Source organism: Dermacentor silvarum, chromosome 7, assembly GCF_013339745.2.
Source record: "Dermacentor silvarum isolate Dsil-2018 chromosome 7, BIME_Dsil_1.4, whole genome shotgun sequence".
NCBI classification, from domain to species: Eukaryota; Metazoa; Arthropoda; class Arachnida; order Ixodida; family Ixodidae; genus Dermacentor; species Dermacentor silvarum.
The window spans coordinates 58,804,897-58,826,764 of record NC_051160.1 but is presented as its reverse complement, the minus strand read 5'-3'; the positions used below and the strand labels follow the sequence as shown (position 1 = coordinate 58,826,764).

The window sequence follows — 21,868 nt, the reverse complement described above, 5'->3', positions numbered from 1 at the left end:
GAACTAGAACCGGACGAAATAAGCAGAATCGCAGTGGGGAAAATGGAAATTTGGGGGAAAGAAATGCCGTTGGCCAGCGAGGTGAAACATTTCGAATGGAGAAGGAGGTGGGGCGTCCTCCCGACAAGGACACGACTGGCACGATTCGGTGTGACACCTACGGAGCGATGCCCCAATTGTCAAGCACCGGAAACACGCAAACACAAAATCACCCGCCATGGTTGCTCAGTGGCTATGGTGTTGGGCTGCTGAGCACGAGGTCGCGGGATCGAATCCCGGCCACGGCGGCCGCATTTCGATGGGGGCGAAATGCGCAAACACCCGTGTACTTAGATTTAGGTGCACGTTAAAGAACCCCAGGTGGTCCAAATTTCCGGAGTGCCCCACTACGACGTGCCTCATTATCTGATCGTGGTTTTGGCATGTAAAACCCCATAATTTTTTTAACACAAAATCACGCGTTTAAAGAATGTCCTCCAGCCAAAGCAGTGTAGAGAGTAGCCTCTACTCACCCCGAAACCAAGTTATTCAAAGCAGAGAAAAAAAAACCCTTTTGAGAAATTGCTAACAACAGTAATCATGGTCAGTCTCTGGAAAAGGGAGAGGGCTTGCAGAGGCCAAGCATAAACCCCAGAGAGCAGTGTAACCAGTATTAAACAAAACGAGAATATTGATGAGAGAAATATTAACCAAGGAACTTACATTGACCGGGCTAGATAGATTGCTGAGGAAATGGCACACGAAGTTTTGCATTATAAAGGAAAACAAAGCTGGCATCCCTATTATTCCATATTAATCATTTCGCCCCCTCCCCACTCCGTAAGAAAACGGGTGAAACCATGTGAGCTCACAGGCTTAAACACTAATAATCCATACGTAGGAAACAAACGGTGTTGTAAGGAGTATCGTGTGCGCATAGATACTGTATAAGTGGGCGAGCCCTTACTAGACTGTAGTGTGTATTGGTGACAGCTCAAAGGTGTAAAGAAGATGCATTTGTATTGTATTGAATGGTACGGCACATACAGGCTTAATATCTGATACAGGTCCTATTTGGACACAAAATGGTACTTATCTTTGGAATGGGGCGGAGTGCTTGAAGCTTGCTTCATACGGGTTGGCACGATATTGCACTGCCTCCGGGATCGGCCCACTCACCCCCTGCGGGAGTGGAAAAACCTTATTATTGCGATAGCAATTATATGGACACTCCAAAGCAGATTTCTGCCGTCGGCGTCGCCGTCGCCGTGAGGTTCCGTATGACGTCAATGGAGATGAAATCGTCGCCGCGCGCCGCCGAACACTGTATGTGCGAGTGAAAGGGCGCGAGGGACGCGCGCTTTCACGGGGAGTGAACGCACGGCGGAGAACAAACGCGCGTTCTGTGCCGTGCTCCCTTAAGGGCTGCAGAAGTAGGCGTCTCTTTCCTCCTTTACAATCACCATATATGTAGAGAAAACGCGCCTTCTTCTGACGCACGAAAGGCCGTGGGGGGGGGGGGGGGGGGGGCGCAGGGAAGGGAGGCGACGTTTAGCTGCGACACCAAGTGCCTATTTATATCAGAGGCTGCGGCAACAGTCACCAACGCCGCACGCATTTTGTGCGAACGCGGGCGAAACGCCGACGGCGTCGACAACAGTGCTGTGTGTTGCCGGTGCTGCTGCATGTCCAAGTTTGTACAGCGGATAAAACTACTATCCTTACTCCGTATAGCTCTCTACTAAGTTGCTATCACAATTGATGCTTCGCCTTTCGGGTGAAACTGCGACAACTTTTTTTTTTAATAAAGAGTTAGATATAGCATTACATATCACACAAAAATGTCACAGTTTCGCCCTAAGGGCGAAGCAATGAATGCGATAGCAACACAGCAATGTCATACGAAGTAAGGTGAGCGGCTTTGGTAGCAACAACACGCAGAACTGTTGTCGACGCCATCGGCGTTTTGCGCGCGTTAGCTCAAAATGCGTGCGGCGTTGGTGACTGTTGCTGGAGCCTCTCATATAAATAGGCACTTGGTGCCGCAGCTAAACGTCGCGTCCCTTCCTTCCCCCTCCCCCACGGCCTCTCGCGCGTCTGAAGAAGGCGCGTTTGCTCTACATATATGGTGATTGTAAAGGAGGAAAGAGACGCCTACTTCTGCAGCCCTTAAGGAAGCACGGCGCAGAACGCGCGTTTGTTCTCCGCCGTGCGTTCACTCCCCGTGAAAGAGCGCGTCCCTCGCGCCCTTTCACTCGCACATACAGCGTTCGGCGGCGCGCGGCCACGATTTCATCTCCATTGACGTCATACGGAACCTCACGGCGACGGCGACGGCGACGGCGACGGCGACGCCGACGGCAGAAATCTGCTTTTGAGTGTCCATATAATTGCTATCGCAATAAAATATCTCGCTCTAATTTAGATATGGCTTCCGAACGTCCCCGCATTGATCGCCCGGTCGACGCGGCTCACTACACGCATGTATGTAGTAAATGTCATTTGTTGACGAAACACACTTCAGCACTCGCACCAGGCATGTGCTTATTATGAAAACCCCCTTTTCTATTATACGTTACAACTCGAAATTTTCTCCCCCAATTTGTCAACGTTCAACCACTGGACGACTAAGGTATGCGGGAAAGCCACCTTCAATTTCAGGAGGGGCAGGCTGCAAAAAGAAAACGCGTTACAAAAAAAAATATTAACCGATTACAATTACTTCACTAAAAATTGTAATTGCTTACAGCGAACAATTACAGCCAAAAAAAGTAATTGTGCAATTACTACAGAGTAATCGCTTACTTTTACGTTACTTTCCTCCCTACGTTTATTGATACTGCACAGATACAGTAAATAGAACAAGCTAAGGCCAGGCTGCAACACTTTACAAATTGTTTATCTTCACCAGCAATTGCTTTTCAAAATTTTTCGTTGGTCGCCTACCCTCGTTTTTGTGTGAAAGCGCCAGCAGCGACGCTCGAAGCTCGCTCGATGTGCGCGCTGGAGGGCAGAGCGGTGTTGCGACGGACGAACACACTGCGTACAAGACCGTGGTCACCAAATGCCGCGATGCTCGCGCATGGGTCCTCAGTGAACACGCTCCCAACTGGGCCGGTGAGAGAAAATTAAAAATCATCCACTCCCTAATTGGCATCACCGTCCGAAGTGGCCATATCGGTCGAGCCTAGAAGTGCCGTTTCGATCAGTCGACCAACACCTGGCGGACCTCCTGGCGCGCTTTGAGTCAAGTATAAGACATATAACAACATCTACATTTAACGGCAACAAGCTTCTATGTGGGAGAAATAGACTGCACTAAATTAAGGATTAACTGGGCAGCAGCTCTGAACGCCTATGAAGGCCGCTTAAAGAGTCAGAAAGAGATCTATTGCATAAAAAATAAAGGTGACGTCGTATTTCTAGAGAGCTTATCTGCGGTACGTTGACTATCGGAAAGAGCAAACCCATGTTTATGTTTTCATCTGTTTGGACAACGTCAAATGTTTACCACGGGCGTTTTACTGTAGTTCCCGCAAAATTTAAGTGCTCAGATGTGTCGCCTGGTAGAGTTTGTTTCGTGAATAAAGTATAACTTGCTACGTATAACTTGCTACGTATAACTTGCTACGTATAACTTGCTACGTATAACTTGCTACGTATAACTTGCTACGTATAACTTGCTACGTATAACTTGCTACGTATAACTTGCTACGTATAACTTGCTACGTATAACTTGCTACGTATAACTTGCTACGTATAACTTGCTACGTATAACTTGCTACGTATAACTTGCTACGTATAACTTGCTACGTATAACTTGCTACGTATAACTTGCTACGTATAACTTGCTACGTATAACTTGCTACGTATAACTTGCTACGTATAACTTGCTACGTATAACTTGCTACGTATAACTTGCTACGTATAACTTGCTACGTATAACTTGCTACGTATAACTTGCTACGTATAACTTGCTACGTATAACTTGCTACGTATAACTTGCTACGTATAACTTGCTACGTATAACTTGCTACGTATAACTTGCTACGTATAACTTGCTACGTATAACTTGCTACGTATAACTTGCTACGTATAACTTGCTACGTATAACTTGCTACGTATAACTTGCTAGTTCGTACACAATATTTGGCTGGAAATTCAAGGACATTTCAAGGATTTCAAGGATGCAAAAAGGCAGAATTCAAGGAGTGTTAGCGTAATTTTATTTCCTCACATGACTTAGGAAAGGAGCCCTATTTTCGCATTAATTTCTCTTTCAAGAGCTGTTATCTCCGCTTCTTTTTCTTTGGCTGTTCGACGGAAACTTCGTCGCCTTTCGCCTTTCTTGTGGCTCTTCAAGGCAGATTCCCCCATCGTTGAAATGTCGACCGTCTTCTGACATAATGCGCACATTGCTCGATAAGGATCGCTTGGTTCCGGTCTCACCCAGTGACGATAGTCCGTATGTTGCAGCCACACAGGCTGAAACTTGCACTTCCCGCCTGGCATCTTGTCAAAGTAAACACACAACGCAAACGCAAACTTCACTGAAATGGCGCGCACGAGGCCGACAAACGGCCCGACTATAGTACCTAAAAGACACATACTAGTATGCCGAGAGCGGGTGTCGCGGTAGCACCGAGTGTGATGCCTGCCGCCGCCGGCCGCTTGGTGCGCTGCACTTCGAGACTGTGCCGGACCATGCTGAGACATGGGCGGACTTCAGGCAAGAGACGACGCGAGTCTCCCCATTTGCCCGGCGATCTGCCTCTTATGTTCTTGTCCCAATCCGCAATACGTTCGGGGTCTGCGGACGCGCTGTGTAATGAGATGAGCCGTTTCTTTCCGCGTCTCTGGGAAATCGCTGTTTCGCGACCTGTTCAAAGTTTCTTTAGACAGACGAGTGCACACATAGATGCAAAAAACCCACTCACAATAAGAAAAGACTGCAACGAAAGCGGCAGCAAGGCGAGAAATGAACTAAGCATTGCAATCGACGCGTAGCAATCAACGCATCGCAAACGAACGCGAGTCGAACACCGCAGGATTTAGCATGGTGCCGACAGGCATCGCCGTCTGGTGGCCCGCGGCGGCAGGCATCACAGCCCGCGCCACCGTCCCGCGTTGGAGACTCTCGGTGGACGGCACACTAGAGTATATTCTAGGCACTATACGCAAGCCGAGCGAGCGATATGTCTCGCATTGGATTGGATTTCCAATGCATATTAGTTGCCAGACAACGTAGGGGCTGCGAGATTTAAAACCGAAACTTCCTGATGTTGCCCTTTAGTCAACACAGCTTGTTTTCATGGGCATTCGTAAGCGAAAGGGCCTTAAATATCAGCATGACTTGCGGAGGTACATCGTTAATTTCCTCTAGCGGAACAAATCCCATGGGATTTTCAAGGATTACAAGGAGCCCACGGGTATTCAAGTAGTTTCAAGGGCCCTTGAACTTATACTGTCAATATCAAGGATATTCAAGGATTTCAAGGGGCTGTGCGAACCCTGTGCTACGTATAACTTGCTACGTATAACTTGCTACGTATAACTTGCTACGTATAACTTGCTACGTATAACTTGCTACGTATAACTTGCTACGTATAACTTGCTACGTATAACTTGCTACGTATAACTTGCTACGTATAACTTGCTACGTGCGATTGGTTACTGAAAAAAAAAGTGATTCCATTACAGTGAGCGTTACCAAGTAAACAAAGTAATCAATACATTAAAAAACTGCGAAAAATATGGTTACAAGTAATTAGGTGTAATTCGTTACAAACAAGTCTCGCACATGGTGATTGATGGAAGGCGAATGGCAACGAAGTTTGAGGGCATTTGCTGGGATATTTGGTGTCCGCACGGTCTCACTGTGCAAGCGCACTTTGTGAAACGAACGCCGTGTAGCTCATTCATTCACTCGTTCTATCGGCACACGCTACACCGGCACCCGTTATAACAACATGAAGCACGGAAAACGGGACGGCAGGGTCACTATTTTTTACAGCGAAGCTGTCAGGGCTCACCTTTCGATCGTCGCGTCCGGCAATCGAAAACTCATTGGCCGTATGCTGCGCGTGCAAGTGAAAGTGCGCGAGGGCGAGGGACGCGCGCTTTCACGGGGAGTGAACGCACGGGGGAGAGCAAACGCGATTTCGCAGTGGAAGGGGAGTGGTGGGCGAGGAGGGCATCGAGGCACCCTAGACTGTGCGTGTGCGTGCCCGCTCTCCCACTGCGGCGCATGCGCGCAGCCCTGCTGGCCTCTGCCGCCAACTCACTCTCGAGGCTCTCGCCCGCCTCTCCCCTAACAGTGTCGACAACGGCGTTTAGCCGTTCGTCACGAAGGGACGCTGCGCCGTGCTCCCCAATGGGCTGCAGAATTAAGCGTCTCTTCCTTATCCATATTAAACACTAGTAGTAGCCAGCGTTTTGACAGCGGTTGTGTGCGGTCACACAAACAACGCCCACATCTGTTGTCGACGGCGGCGGTGTTTTGACCGCGTTCGCACCGGACGCGCGCGGCGTTGGTGACGCGTTTATGAAGAACGCCCCAACCTTTGCCGTACACCCTATGGCGGTGTACCGTAGCGACCATAAGGCCACGGTCCCTGTGGTCCCTAAATAAATGAAAACCACCATATCATATATATTCCTCATTCTTTAATAGTTCAAATAACCAATTACACCATCGCATATTAATAGTCATAATTGAAAATAATAATTCCCACCATAGTACAGCTTCGCTGGTGTTCCATCTCTACCCCAGTAGAAGGGCTGACAGTTTTTTAAATCCTGAATTTTTTTAATCGGCTACGCGATCCGCCCTGCCACGCTACGCACGATATTTCCGAGCTTTCGAATGTGATCGACTGCTCGAAGGAGAAAATGTCCATTACTTTTGCCACTCCGTCAGAGCTTTAGGAACTTGTTGACGAAGCACGGTGCCTTTTCGGTCTCTTTACAAGAAAACGTGAATAAAGCAACAAATAATTCATCTACAAACTCGACACACTCAAAGCCGGCCTCAGCGAAAGCGCATGGGACCTTCTAGTCAATAAAATCAACTACAGTTAAGTTATTAAAGCCTCCAGCAACAACCTTAAAATGTGGAATTTATTAAACGCAATTTCGGGCAACTCGGCGCTGTGGCATATCACCGATTGCCATGTGACCCAACAATGATACAAAAGGTTTATGGTCCGTTTTGAAAACTACGTCCAAACCACGTTTATACTTGTAAGGTGGACGAGAAAGAAAATGACGCAAGATGACGGCTTTGAGGAGTCGAGGAGGAAGAAGTGAGAATAAAGAGTATGAACACTTTTAAATACCTTTCCGCTACCGATGCCAGCGCAAGCACTTACTTCTCAATCTGGGAGTAGCGTTGCTCAGCTTTAGTGATCGAACGAGACGCGAACGCCACTAGCCTGCGTTTTCGATCTATTTTTTTTCTTCTTTTTTTTAACAAGGCTCCCAGACTACAGTGCCTACTATACCCAGACCAAAAGACGAGGCACCCGCAGCAAGAATTGTTGGTAGCGTAGCGTCGTACATAACCATACACTGTGCTGAACAAACGAGATTTTCAGGTTATGGAACGCTTTTTCCTGATCGGAGCCCCAAAGCCAGTCTATCTCTGTGCAAAAGAACACGTATAGGAGCCGTGACCTCACCTAAATGTGGCAGGAAGCGTCCCAAATGATTGGTCACGCCTAGGAGGCTTCGTAGCTCACGTTCTTGGGTGGCTTCAAATCTTGCATAGCATTTAGCTTAGCCGGATCAAGATCAATGCCATTTTCATTAAGAATATGGCACAAAAAACGTACTTGTTTAACCCCCAACAAGCACTTCTCTTTGTTCAATGTCACGTTTGCTTTGCTAGGCGTGTAATCACTTCACTTAGCCGCTCGCTCATCATGCTGCGCTTTTGTTTCGCCGAACACTAGGACGTCGTCCATAACGTTAACACCCGGATAGCCACGTAAAATCTCAGACATTGTTTTTTGAAACACTTCCGGAGCGCAAGTAATCCCAAACGCTAGTCGAGTAAAACAATATCTACCGAATGGTGTCAAGAATGTCGTTAGCTCTTCCGAGTCATTATTGAGTCGCACCTGGTGGAAACCCGAGTTAGCGTCGAGTCTTCAAAAACCACTTTGAGCGCGACATCGAAATAAGAGCCTGATCTACCGTTAGTAACGTAAAACGCTCTCGACTTACGCAGCACTTTTTAGGTTTGGTGAAGGCTACACCTAATCTCCGGTCTCCTGACGGCTTCACGACTGGAACTATACTTGCACACCAATCGGTGGGGGCCATCCACCTTTCTAATTAGGCCCATACGCTCCATTCTCTCTATTTCGCGTTTCGGGGGCTCCCTAAGGGGAATTGAGACTCTGCTTGGAGCGCTTATGGCATGTGGGATAGCACCGCGTTGTAGCCCGATTGTATACTGGCCGCGCCTCGTTTCGAGACTACAAAACATATCTGGAAAACGCGCCTGATACTGCAAGTTTCATGACAAGACTGCATCAGCAAGTTTAACGATTCCAAAGATCTATAGTTCTGGCAATCCTCGAAGAACGTCGCGCAATGTATTGACGACATGAAATTTTTGATAGGACGTTTTTTCCTTTCCAATCGATCGCGGCTACAAATTTACCTAGCACGTTCAGCTTACTGCTTAGGCACCCTGTAAAACTTCATCCGCTTTCACTAGTCGGGTTGGTAATCCCGGAAACATTGAAGGTAACACAGACACTTCTGCGTCTGAGTCTACCTTAGCAAGAATACGCACAGATCCTTACCTGAACAAATCGCGCTTTCCCCATTAGCGCTTGCTGCTCCGATGAAATTCTCTCCTGTTTCCTGATTAACGGCGGAAACGTCGATCTTTCGTTCGGCGGAAGTAGTCCCTTTCTTCGGACGGGCTTTAGCAAAGTCTCTTTTGCCGCCGCGGTGGTGACACTTGGCAGCTCTAGCCGGGAACGCGGTCCTGGCGTTGGCATCACGGCTGCAGAAGCAGCAGCGTTCCTCCCACGTTCGCTGTGCTAGAGGTGGTTGCACCTGCGGACGCGCCTCGCCGTGTTGCCGGCGTCTCTGCTGAGCCACGGCGTTCACGTTGGGGCCTTGGTCTTGAAGTTCCGCTGACTGGCCGTCGTCTCCCCGTAGAGTACACTGCTGCTGTTGGACGCGCTCCTTTAGGCGAGCCTTTACCAGCGCTGTAGCAAGCGTGAGCTGCGAATCCATTTGTAGAGCTTCAGAGAGCTTTGCGTCGCGGAGCCCGACCACAAGTCTGTCTCAGATAATCCGTTCCTTCAGGCTGCCGAAGTCGCAACGCTCCGCCAAGACATGTAGCGCATTGACGAACTGGTCTGCAGACTCTCCTGGCCTTTGCGCGCGGCTGTGGAAGCAGGCGCTCATACACAATGTTGCGTTTTTTCACAAAGTGTCCGTCGTATCTTTTTAACACGAAAGTGTTTTATGCCGGGGTCCACCAAGACTTCACTGACGTATTTCCGTCACGGAAATACGTCATACGGAAATACGGAATGACGTTCTTACAATGTACACGAACATAATACAAAGAAAGAAACCAGAAGAAAAAGTTCCACAAACATGCAAAATTTGGAAATCGAACCCACGACCTCTCGGTCCGCGACGACAGATCGCCGAGCGTTTAACCCATTGCGCCACAAACGCATTTGCAGAGAGCTACACAGACGCGCCTTATATATCTAACACTCCTCCGTGTACCCGCGCTCTTGCTCGGGGCGGTGCCGCCGCCTACGAGCAGAAAAGAGAAGTACTGCATTATGACACTAACGCGCACCGACAGTGAACGCTTCGGTGGTCTCAGCACTACGACGCCTCGATGCCAGCATTCGAAGGGACGCTGGCATCAAGAAGCACTACCAACGCCACCTAGGTGGCGTTCACCGTACTCAGCACAGCGGAGCGTGGCCTCCGAAATTAGCTCTGAAAATGTTTCTGAAGTTGATCGTGGAGGCTGCAATTACGACGCGCTGTACGCGCTGATTTGACTCGGTGACGATTCAGTTACGTGCTTTGTCTTGCGCGTTGTATTAGTGTGTCAGTTACGTGCTTCGTCTTTCGCGTTGTGCTAGCGTGTGCAGCGTAGTACAGCTTCCATATGCACGACGGTTGCTCATGGTCATCGACGTTGGTAGTCGTGATGGAGGAGACGTGCCACCAGGCGTCAGCGTAGGTGCATCAACGCCTAAGGGCGCTTTAGCCACAAAACACCAATAGACATTATATATCAATGTGCAATAAACATTACACTACTTCTGTGAAGACACGTTTCACTTTCGTGTTCTACACCGATTCCTATATGAGAGGGATCAACCACATTTTTTTTCTTTACGGCTTCGTAAAGCCTTTAGCCTCTTCCTCTGATATCCAGAACGTACTGAAGACTTCACGAGCTTGCCGCCCCATTGTCTAGAGTAGCGTGCGAACCTGGGCTTCCCCGGAGCGTTCACTGAGTCCCGTTGCAAACCGGCAATCATCGAAGTGCTCGATCCATGCCGGCCAACTCTGACGTGTGGTGAAAGTCCAGCGGTGGCGGTTGACGGAGCCCACACTGTTGCATTGATGGTTTCTCCGACAACGTGGCTCATAGCTGCGTCGCTCAGAGCAAAGATTCTTCACCAGCTTCTGACACCATGTCGCGATGAGACGCCGTGTCCCCAAGAATGCAGTCAGGACGCCGTGCCTTCGGATGATAGAGGAGCCCCCTCTCATTCCGCCAACGCCTCTTATATAGGCTCCGCGCCTCACGTGGTCAGCCGTGCAGTCACAGACGCTGTTGGCGCCCCCTCTCTCAAGTGGCGTGGCGCATACATAACAGCACACGTAAATGATTCTAACAAATCTCCCTTTTGAAGCATTAACACAATTCTACCCAGGGCCGGCAGGTTGGATAGACACCAAAAAAGGACAACATAAACAAAATCACTTTGTACATCACTCGTCTGCACCCAGCCTTGTGGGTTTTCGAACTACTCTCCCGGACGCGTATTTCCATTTGCTAGTAGGTACAGCGTTTGACCGCTGGCACCACGCTGCGCCGCTCGCGCGTACCATGTTTCGAGCCGCCGCCGTTGGAACAGTTGGAACGGAGGAGAAAACGCTGGGCTGGTGGTGACTTAGCCTGCTGTTGGGATCGGTGGTATTATAAACGCATCATTGTTTTGATGATCCAAATATAATCTTACTATCAGGGAGGGAGCAGTCTACCTGACTGGAGCAGTATTTTTTTATTAAGGGTGTTGCTACGCTGCGCTCCGCAACACCCAACGACCGCCGCTTCGCGTCGGCGCCCGGGTTCAAGCGACCGCGCTGGCAAACAGCGTGATATTAAAAAAAAAAAAAAAATCTAGCCAGAGCGGGTTTCGAACCCGCGTACGCAAGATCCCGAAGCGAGCGCCGTAACCACTCAACCATACAGCCACTTTTTTTTTTCTTTATTACATGGGAGCACACTCTTCAGCAACACAAGAAACAAGGCGCTACAGGTGCATATTCAAAAGTCAGGCAAGCATGTGCATGCGTCCAATAAAGGCATCCAGTCCGGCGCTGTTTCTAGATCAGCGTACACACTACGAACGTAGGCCGCAGATTCCCGAAAAAACGACCGAGTGCTTCGCGGTGGTTCAGCGTGCCTGTCACACATTCTACTGCGCCAAAGACTATGTAGACGAAGTACTATGAACATGTCATATGGTGGGTGACAGGAATCTTTAAAAGGTAAGAAACGAATTGTGTATGGTGTGATGTCTAAGTCTTTTAGGGGCGAAGCTCCTTATAGCGGCACCCGTTCGTCCCCGTCGTAGTAGGTAGCCACGTGTAGTTTTATGAATTGCTCAATAGATGGCGTTGTGTGTCCGTATATGTATGTATGCCCATATATACATATATATGTATGTATACGTATAGTATAACCGGAAGCCGACTTCCGGTTCCGGTTCCGGTTCCGCTTCCGCTTCCGTTTCCACTTCCGGTTCCGCTTACGGAGAACGCTTCCGGCGTTTTATGAAAAAAAAATGTGGTTGATCCCTCTCATATAGGAATCGGTATAGAACACGAAAGTGAAACGTGTCTTCACAGAAGTAGTGTAATGTTTATTGCACATTGATATTTAATGTCTATTGGTGTTTTGTGGCTAAAGCGCCCTTAGGCGTTGATGCACCCACGCTGACGCCTGGTGGCACGTCTCCTCCATCACGACTACCAACGTCGATGACCATGAGCAACCGTCGTGCATATGGAAGCTGTACTACGCTGCACACACTAGCACAACGCGAAAGACGAAGCACGTAACTGACACACTAATACAACGCGCAAGACAAAGCACGTAACTGAATCGTCACCGAGTCAAATCAGCGCGTCGTAATTGCAGCCTCCGCGATCAACTTCAGAAACATTTTCAGAGCTACTTTCGGAGGCCACGCTCCGCTGTGCTGAGTACGGTGAACGCCACCTAGGTGGCGTTGGTAGTGCTTCTTGATGCCAGCGTCCCTTCGAATGCTGGCATCGAGGCGTCGTAGTGCTGAGACCACCGAAGCGTTCACTGTCGGTGCGCGTTAGTGTCATAATGCAGTACTTCTCTTTTCTGCTCGTAGGCGGCGGCACCGCCCCGAGCAAGAGCGCGGGTACACGGAGGAGTGTTAGATATATAAGGCGCGTCTGTGTAGCTCTCTGCAAATGCGTTTGTGGCGCAATGGGTTAAACGCTCGGCGATCTATCGTCGCGGACCGAGAGGTCGTGGGTTCGATTTCCAAATTTTGCATGTTTGTGGAACTTTTTAACACGAAAGTGTTTTATGCCGGGGTCCACCAAGACTTCAGTGACGTATTTTCGTCACGGAAATACGTCATACGGAAATACGGAATGACGTTCTTACAATGTACAGATAGAATCACACTTGTCTAGAGCAGTCGAGCGGCCGGCTGCGGGCTGCAACAGCGCCACGTACCGGCAGTCGCTGGGTTCGAGATACGTTGGATGCAAGCGCCAAAAGCCTGCACGCGACATGTGCACTTGCGGCCTATCTGCGATGTCAGCCTGTAAATTTGATCATACGAGATAGTCAGTTATCTTAATTTCTTTTTCTTCTCTTTTTTTTGTTTTTTGCTTGCTGTCGCTTGTGGAACGACCACTGTCCGTGATAAGCGTGGATGTGCAACGGAATGCATGCACTGGCTCTGAGAACTACACATGATTCAAGATACAAAATGGCAATGATTCATCGGCGTCTCGGTGAATGGTGACATCAATGCCAATTGGCACATGAAGTGATGGACGCATACGACGACTGACGCGAAGTAAAACGCATTTTTTGCTCTGTTATCAGCTGCGGTGCCGGCTGCACGCGACGAAGCAGGCAGCGAATAAGTACAGATTCCGCCCACCCACGTTCGTGAAAAAATCTACAGGCCGATAACAGAAATGGCCGCGAGAAGCCATGCCGCATGCAGGCTTTTGGCGCTTGCATCCAACATATCTCGAACCCAGCGACTGCCGGTAAGCGGCGCTTCTGCAGTCCGCAGCCGGCCGCTCGACTGCTCTAGACAAGTGTGATTCTATCTGTACACGAACATAATACAAAGAAAGAAACCAGAAGAAAAAGTTACACAAACATGCAAAATTTGGAAATCGAACCCACGACCTCTCGGTCCGCGACGATAGATCGCCGAGCGTTTAACCCATTGCGCCACAAACGCATTTGCAGAGAGCTACACAGACGCGCCTTATATATCTAACACTCCTCCGTGTACCCGCGCTCTTGCTCGGGGCGGTGCCGCCGCCTACGAGCAGAAAAGAGAAGTACTGCATTATGACACTAACGCGCACCGACAGTGAACGCTTCGGTGGTCTCAGCACTACGACGCCTCGATGCCAGCATTCGAAGGGACGCTGGCATCAAGAAGCACTACCAACGCCACCTAGGTGGCGTTCACCGTACTCAGCACAGCGGAGCGTGGCCTCCGAAATTAGCTCTGAAAATGTTTCTGAAGTTGATCGCGGAGGCTGCAATTACGACGCGCTGTACGCGCTGATTTGACTCGGTGACGATTCAGTTACGTGCTTTGTCTTGCGCGTTGTATTAGTGTGTCAGTTACGTGCTTCGTCTTTCGCGTTGTGCTAGCGTGTGCAGCGTAGTACAGCTTCCATATGCACGACGGTTGCTCATGGTCATCGACGTTGGTAGTCGTGATGGAGGAGACGTGCCACCAGGCGTCAGCGTGGGTGCATCAACGCCTAAGGGCGCTTTAGCCACAAAACACCAATAGACATTATATATCAATGTGCAATAAACATTACACTACTTCTGTGAAGACACGTTTCACTTTCGTGTTCTATACCGATTCCTATATGAGAGGGATCAACCACATTTTTTCTTCTGGTTTCTTTCTTTGTATTATGTTCGTGTACATTGTAAGAACGTCATTCCGTATGACGTATTTCCGTGAAGGAAATACGTCAGTGAAGTCTTGGTGGACCCCGGCATAAAACACTTTCGTGTTAAAAAAATTCCGAAAGTTGTGTCCGTAGCGCGGAATCGAACCAGGGACCCCTCGCTTCCGAACGCGCGGCGCTAACCACTACGCCACGAAGCGCACATAGACACACGCACCACGATGGCAATAAATACCCAACATTAACGAAAGGCCGCGTTTCTAGCGCGTTTCTAACGCGTTTGTGCTAGCGCGTTACGGCCCGTGTAAGAAGCTGGTGTAAGACGCTGTGGCCTCTCCGCCTTACCTTCAACGCGTTTCGAACGCGCTGCCCAAGGCGGTGGCAAGTCAAGTTCAAGTCGAGGAGCGTTTATGAATACGGGGGGGGGGGGGGAGGTATACTCTCTCAGCAGTCATGTGATGGCGTCGGCAAACGCGGTGCACGTTCCGGCATGTGTAAATGGCTGCGTAAGACGCTGTGGCCGCTCCCCCTTACTAGAGAGTACTGCACGTTTCTAACGCGTTTGTGCTAGCGTCCCCTTAAGCGGGAGATCCGATGATTCCCTCCGGAGCTTCGCCCACTCATCATCATTCACCCCGTGGATATGCTGTGATTTTTTAAGTGTTCTTTGGAGAATGTCCCAGAAGAACACGGCATCCCTACAATCAACAAAACAGTGATCAATCGTTTCAGCATGTGGACACAAACGGCAGTTTGTAGACCACGGCACGAAACAGCCCCTTTTTTCTAACCAGGTTTTGACAGGAAGGGTTGCCGAATGTAAGTTAAAGAAAAAAGTTTTGATCCCTGGATGAATGATCATTCGACGGACACGCTTGAGTACATCTAAGTAGCAACATTCCAAATAACGCGCACGATAATGGGGAACAGGAAACAATGTATCTATCAGTGCAGCAGAAATTTCTTTACGGGATGCAGTGAAAATATAATCCAAGCTAAAGCGAGCTTTAAGAAAGTGAAAGCCTTCAACAACCTCTTTCAAGAAGCCCCAAGGAGCAGGTGGTGCATCACTGACAGATGACGACACAACTATTTCTGGAAGGTAATTCATTAATCGAAGTTGTAACATCTCTCTTAGAAAAGGACTGTTTACATCACGTAAGAAGAATAACCGGGAGACAAGTTGCCTAACAAAAAGGTGAACTAGGCCAAGACCACCACTCTCAAGAGGAAGAAAAAGGTTATCACGCCGCATGGCCTCAACACGTGAGCTCCATACATAGGTAGCAAACACAGGATGGAAAGCTTGCAACCTAAGTCGCGAGCAGTGTAATACCTGCAGGACATACATAAGTCGAGCTGCTAGAAACAGATTGCAAGCTTCAGCTCGGCTAAATATGGACAACTGCCGCCCCTGCCAGTTGTTAACCTTACGTTGTACTTCTGCAACTTCCGCTGACCAGTGAGGATTACTATTGCGATATTGAGAGAGGGGTACACCTAAGTACCTAAAGTCTTGCCTCCACTGAATACCTGCGAAGTGAGTTGACATTGTACACCATTGACCGAACCAAAATCCGGAACTCTTTCAAAGTTCACAGTTGCACCAGAAGCTGAGCAAAACTGCTGCGTTATGGCAAGGGCAGTCTCCACACTTTTCTTGTCAGCACAGAAACAGGCTATGTCATCTGCATAGGCAAGTACCCGGATCTCATTGGATAACAATCTGAACCCATGAAAGGTATGATCCTTCAAAATTCGTGCACAAAGCGGTTCCAAGTACAAAGCGAATAATAGAGGTGACAAGGGACAACCTTGTCTTACTGATGCCCTGAGGTGGATAGATTCAGATAGACAACCATTAACTATTGGCCTTGTTGTGCCATTAGCATAACACAGGGAGATGCCTTTAAAAAGAAGAGATCCAATGTTTATGTGCTCTAAAACACTAAACAAGAAGCAGTGATTAACTTTATCAAATGCTTTTGCCAAATCAACCTGAACCATTGCAACCTGACCTGCACTTTCTGTCACACACTCTAGCACAGACCGTGCAACGTGGATATTTGTCTGAATTGATCTTTCTCTAATGCCACATGTTTGATGGTCTCCCACCAATGATCGAATTACTTCTTGAAGACGACTAGCTAATATCTTAGCAAATATTTTGTAATCCACGTTGCAAAGTGATATGGGGCGATATCCCTCAACTTTCTGCAATTTTGTTACATCACTGCTTTTTGGGATAAGTACTGTGTGCCCTTGATAGAGCGTGGCAGGTAGGTATCCAATCCTGTAAGTTTCTTCATACATTTTAAGCAGAAAGGAAGCCAATATAGAGCAGAAACATTGATAAAATTCCGCACTCAATCCATCAGGCCCAGGAGTTTTGCCTTTAGTTAGCGAAGCAATGGTTGCTTCCACTTCCTTGATACTTATGTCTCTATCAACGTCATCACATTCTTCTTGACTGAGCTGTGGCACCAACGAAATAAAGTTTTCCGTTACAGCTTCACTCTTAATTGCTTTATGAGACTGAAAGATATTCTCGTAATGATCCGTGAACGCTTTCATTATTGTATCCTGGTCATTAACAATCGCTCCGGTATACTCTATCTCGCGAACTTGCTTCGACAGAGCATGCCGACGCTCATCACCAAGCGAACGACTACAAGGCTGTTGCTCTAAATACCGACGAGTACGCGCTCGAACTAGTGCACCTCTGTATCTCTCAGTGTCCATTGTCTGCATTTGTGCCTTAACGTTGTAAATGTCCTCAATGTACTTGCAAGGATGCAGGCATTCAAGTTCGTGTAGCTTATCTAGCAACTTGCACAACTCTTTATATTTTCCTTTTTTCTCAAAAGACAATATGGAAGCTTCTTCAATGGCTATCATTTTAACTTCTTGCTTGAATATCTCCCATTGCGCAAAGACAGATAAAGAACTACGACTTGAAACGTCAATAAGAATTTCCGGGACGCGCTTGAGAAAAGGCTTGTGTAAGAGTAACTGATTGTTAATTTTCCATAAATCCCAGTTCAATCGCGAACTTTGACACTGCCGGTTGCCAAAACAAACCGACACCAAACAATGATCACTGAAGAACACAGGGTGCACACAGTAGCCGTATAGTCTAGGGAGGATAGGTAAATATACATAAATCCGATCAAGCCTTGCATGAGATGTGCCTTGAAAATGTGTGTAGCGAAAAGGGACCTTAATTTTCATGATCCCCTACATCAACAAGCTGGTAGTCACATGTCATGGCATTCAAAACGTCAGCGCTGGTATCATGGCGTTGCCTTGTAGACCATGGGTTCTCAAAGTGGGTTCCGCGGAACCTACGGGTTCCGCAGGCCCCTGGTCGGGGTTCCGCGAGCCACTGATAAATTTTCCCTGGTCCCGCTCTCGACAAGTGTCTAAAACGGCGAACACGAGGTGCGCTTGATCCAAAGAACCTCCATTACCCATGCCCGAGTGTCAAAAGGCACGTCACAGTGCGTAACAGCAACGCGCGAACTGCGCAATAAATACGCAACCAGCTTGTAGCCACCCAACCTCTGAGACCGGGCAGCGCGCCTAAGCTTTCGCACTTGAATCTCGGAGGCCGTAGCTTACCACCATGCGCCTATCTCCTATTAGGAGATAGGGTAGGTGCCGATAGAGTGCGCACTGACCTATACGTTGGAGGAAAAATTAAAAAAAAAAAAAAACGCGGAGCACCGCAGATGCGCGCCGCAGGAGAGCAAGAACAGCGTAGCGTCCAACCGAAACGAAGCGGCGCAGTCCGCATCGCCGTGGTCCTCAGGGGCAATCGTACGCGGCACGTGACTGACAGCAACGCCGAAGCGCTTCGTGCCTAATTGTGCCTTTAAAGCCTTTATTCTTGCGTTTATCGCCGCGCGTAACACCGCGCTGGCGGCTAGCCGCGTGCCTCCGTAAGTGCGTAGTCGCTATCTCTGATCGCGTCGATAACCTCCGCAGTTTCGTCCGCAGCGGTTACGGCAAATAATAGTTTCGTTTTCACTCGATGCACGCGTCGGCTGCGTGCCTTCACAACTGCGTAGTCGCCTCCCATGGCAGCGTCGATAGCGACCGCAGTTTCGTCCGCACTTCTTGCAGCGAAAGGTAGCTTCGTTTTGACTTGGTGCGTGTGTCAGCCGCCTGCCTTCTGAACCGCAAGGTCGCCGTCCATAATCGCGTCGATAGCGGCCGCGGTTTCGTCCGCAGCGGTTGCGGCAAGCAGTAGTTTCGCATTGACTCAGTGCAAACTTGTTGGTTCTTTATTCTATGGTGCAAAGCTGTCGAAGATAAAAAGCACCGGCTACATCGCGATGGACGGACAATTTTTTGCCGAGCACCTGAGTGGCGAAAAAATAATCGGGATGTGCGCCCGTTGGTGCAAAGCGCGTCTCGGATGAAAACGCGCGCCGCGAAGGATGTCGCGAGGCCTTCGCCGCTGCTAGCGCTAATCAGGCATGAGATGAAGAGAATTTCAGCTTCCGCACTGGTCTTGTGCTAAATAGAAACAAGATTTGACGATTCATAGAGTAAATAAAAGCGTGTTGACGTAGTGAAGCATTGTTTGTTTTCTTGATACCCTCGACAATTCGACATTCGGTGAATTCGGGGGGGGGGGGGGGGGGGGTTCCTTGGCACTTTATGGAGCTTAGTAGGGTTCCCTGGGATGAACGTACTTGAGAACCCCTGTTGTAGACGACCGATCCTGACCACTACACACACAATTAAAGTCACCTAAGACAACTAATACACGGTCATTGCGTAAGTGCTGGGTCAATGAGAGAAAGTAGTCCTCCCGGTCGCGTGCCTTACTTGGCGCATACACGCAAAGAAACCTCCAAACATGACTATCTATGTTGACATCACACCATACAAGGCGCCCTTCCCTATCAGTGCACAGTCCCAACACGTTGCATTGCCGCGTTTTCCTCACAAATAGCATACATCCTCCAGAGACACCAATCGCGTGGCTGACACATACTTCATACTCCGAAAGAAATGGAGCTACAGCAGCCGCTGTGTCGTCATCGGATTCAATTTTTGTTTCCTGAATTGCAATAACATCTAACACTTGGCTACGCAACAAGTGTAATAACTGACCCTGCCGTCGCTTACTACGTAAGCCACGGACATTCAGTGTTCCAAACGTTAAGGGAAGGGCGCCTGCCATGATTCCACTACTGAGGCGCAGCGCCTACACGTAGCGCTGCTACCTTTGTTATGCCTGTCCCATCCCTTTGAGGAGTCGCAGCTGCAGCAACTTCTTGAACTGCAGCGGCATCTGCACTCACAGGGGCTCCATGAAGGGGTTTCTTCGCCTTAGCCGCGGCGACCTTTGGCTCTTTCCCAGAGCACTCCAAATCATCTGCCGGCGCTGGACGCTTCTTTGATGTCTCAGTCATTTCAGTATCCTCGGCAGGATGAAGCTGGTCCCGAAATGGCGGTGATTCGGCCCACGTTGCACAAGCGTCCTTTTCACGGTTAGTTACTGTTTGTTCTTCAGTAACCTTCGCTGTAGCTGTGTCCGCAGCTGTCGATATTTGCACTTCTTCAGCCCGGTGGTCTTCAACAGGCGCTTCGCCAGAGGCATCTACGACCTCACTTACATCCATGAGGTGGTTAACGATGGTGTCATCGTCCACCGGTTTACTGCCACGAAGCTTGTCAGCATACGTGCCAACGCATGCCTCTGCGTTATGACCATAACGGTGGCACTTCGCGCAGCGTGGTGTTTTGCACTGTCTTCTTATGTGCCCTACTCTGTTGCATCGAAGGCACAAGGGAGGTCGTCCGGGAATCAATAGTAAGCATTGATGTCCGAAGATCGTCAGAAGATGAGGGAGGGAACTGGTAGAGAGGCCTTCTTTGAGCGTGAATTCTACATCACGATTCGTCATCTGCCAACTCTCCATGCCTTCGCAACGCCACATTTCTCTGGTTATGGATTGCACCATGCCATATGGTTCCAACGCTTCAACGATACGCTTCTGTTCTAGGTGAGGAGGAAGCCACAGAAGCTTCATTTTGATGTTCCGGCTTTCTGGGTCGATGACAAGGCACTTTAGTCCTTTGACTAGTAGCTCACCTTTATCGACGAGCTTCTGCTTGGAAAGGCTGTTCGCACAGGTGACGAGCCACAGATGGCTCATCTGATACTGGCCTGCTCCGAGAATGTCCTTGGTATCGAGCACCGAGAGCAGGGCATCACGAAAATCCGGGGCGCGGTACGGCCGACCAGCGAGGTCCGCGTGTAGGAACACTGAGTTGAGAACGGTGTTTCCCGATGGGAAACGAGGAAGAACGATCTTGTAATTACCGGTAACGGTAGACATTGCAAGAGGTCCTCGGCCTAGAGCCGATGCGCTGTTTCCAGCAGAGCACATTTTGAAGATGTAGATGTAGATGTAGAGCCTTGGAGTTACTGGCACATACCCACTCTGGGGGATTGGCCAAGAACCGGGTAGTTTGAAATAACAATCAGAACACGGCCGTTCGAAGCGGCTTCTTCTTCGAAGCAGCCATACAGCCACGCTTCCAAAGGTTGCATTCGTGTAAACCATATCATTGCGTTCTAGCGCCCTCGGTGAACGGAACCACCTAGAAACGCGGTACGTGCGAGCGGCGCAGCGTGGCGCCAGCGATCAAACGCTGTACCTACTAGCAAATGGAGTGTTGCCTCCCCCGGACCTAGTAGTCACAATCTTAGTCTGGGAATCATTAACGTTTGTTTCCTTTTGAGTCAGGGGCACCAAGGATTCGTTCCTTTTGTAGTCTGTGCTATTGTTCAGTGTCGTAGTATAGCTAAATGTTCCATCTGGTGGCCAGGACTTAGCGCTGAAATAGCGTCTTCCGTGAAACAGTGCGGTCTTTGTGCGATGCGTGCCCCTGAGAGGATGGAACCGATGATGGCATCGCCAACACCCTCTTATCCGTGGGAAAGAGTGGGTGCGTAACTGTGTCAAATTAACGGACAACCGTATCTTGTCGTAGTAGATTATCTTTCAGCTACCCAGAAGTAGCCATTCTTCCGTCTGCAAAGTATCCTACTGTGATAAACAGGCTAAAAGCATTTTCGCTAGACATGGTATTTCTGAATGTATAGTGACCGACAATGGTCCCCACTTTGTGAGCGCAGAGAATGAGCAATTTGCCAAATAATATGGTTTCCGTCATGTAACCTCGTGTCCGAGGCACCCTCAGGGAAACGTAGAAGTAGAGCGCATGGTACAAACGGTTAAGCATCTCATTTTGAAATCGAATGACCTTTACTTGGCCTTACTAGCTTACAGAACAACGCCTGGCGTTTTAGGAATCAGCCCAGCGGAGATCCTAATGAATAGAAGGCTCAGGACTCGAGTCCCAATGCTGCCTCAACACCGCACTCCGGGACAGTGCTGTCCGAAAAAGGTGATGG

At 49.0% G+C, this 21,868-nt stretch overlaps 1 protein-coding gene across 1 annotated transcript; it reads right to left on the bottom strand.

The window, feature by feature from the left end:
- Positions 1-19,165: 19,165 nt before the first annotated feature.
- Positions 19,166-20,837, bottom strand: LOC119458895 (uncharacterized). Its single transcript, XM_037720756.2, has one exon. It carries the CDS (start codon positions 20,835-20,837, stop codon positions 19,632-19,634), a length of 1,206 nt encoding a protein of 401 aa, XP_037576684.1. The 3' UTR covers positions 19,166-19,631.
- Between the last annotated feature and the right edge of the window lie 1,031 nt (positions 20,838-21,868).

Coding starts and splice junctions, on each gene's coding strand:
- LOC119458895 (XM_037720756.2), bottom strand. CDS start 20,837: ATGTGCTCTGCTGGAAACAGCGCATCGGCTCTAGGCCGAGGACCTCTT.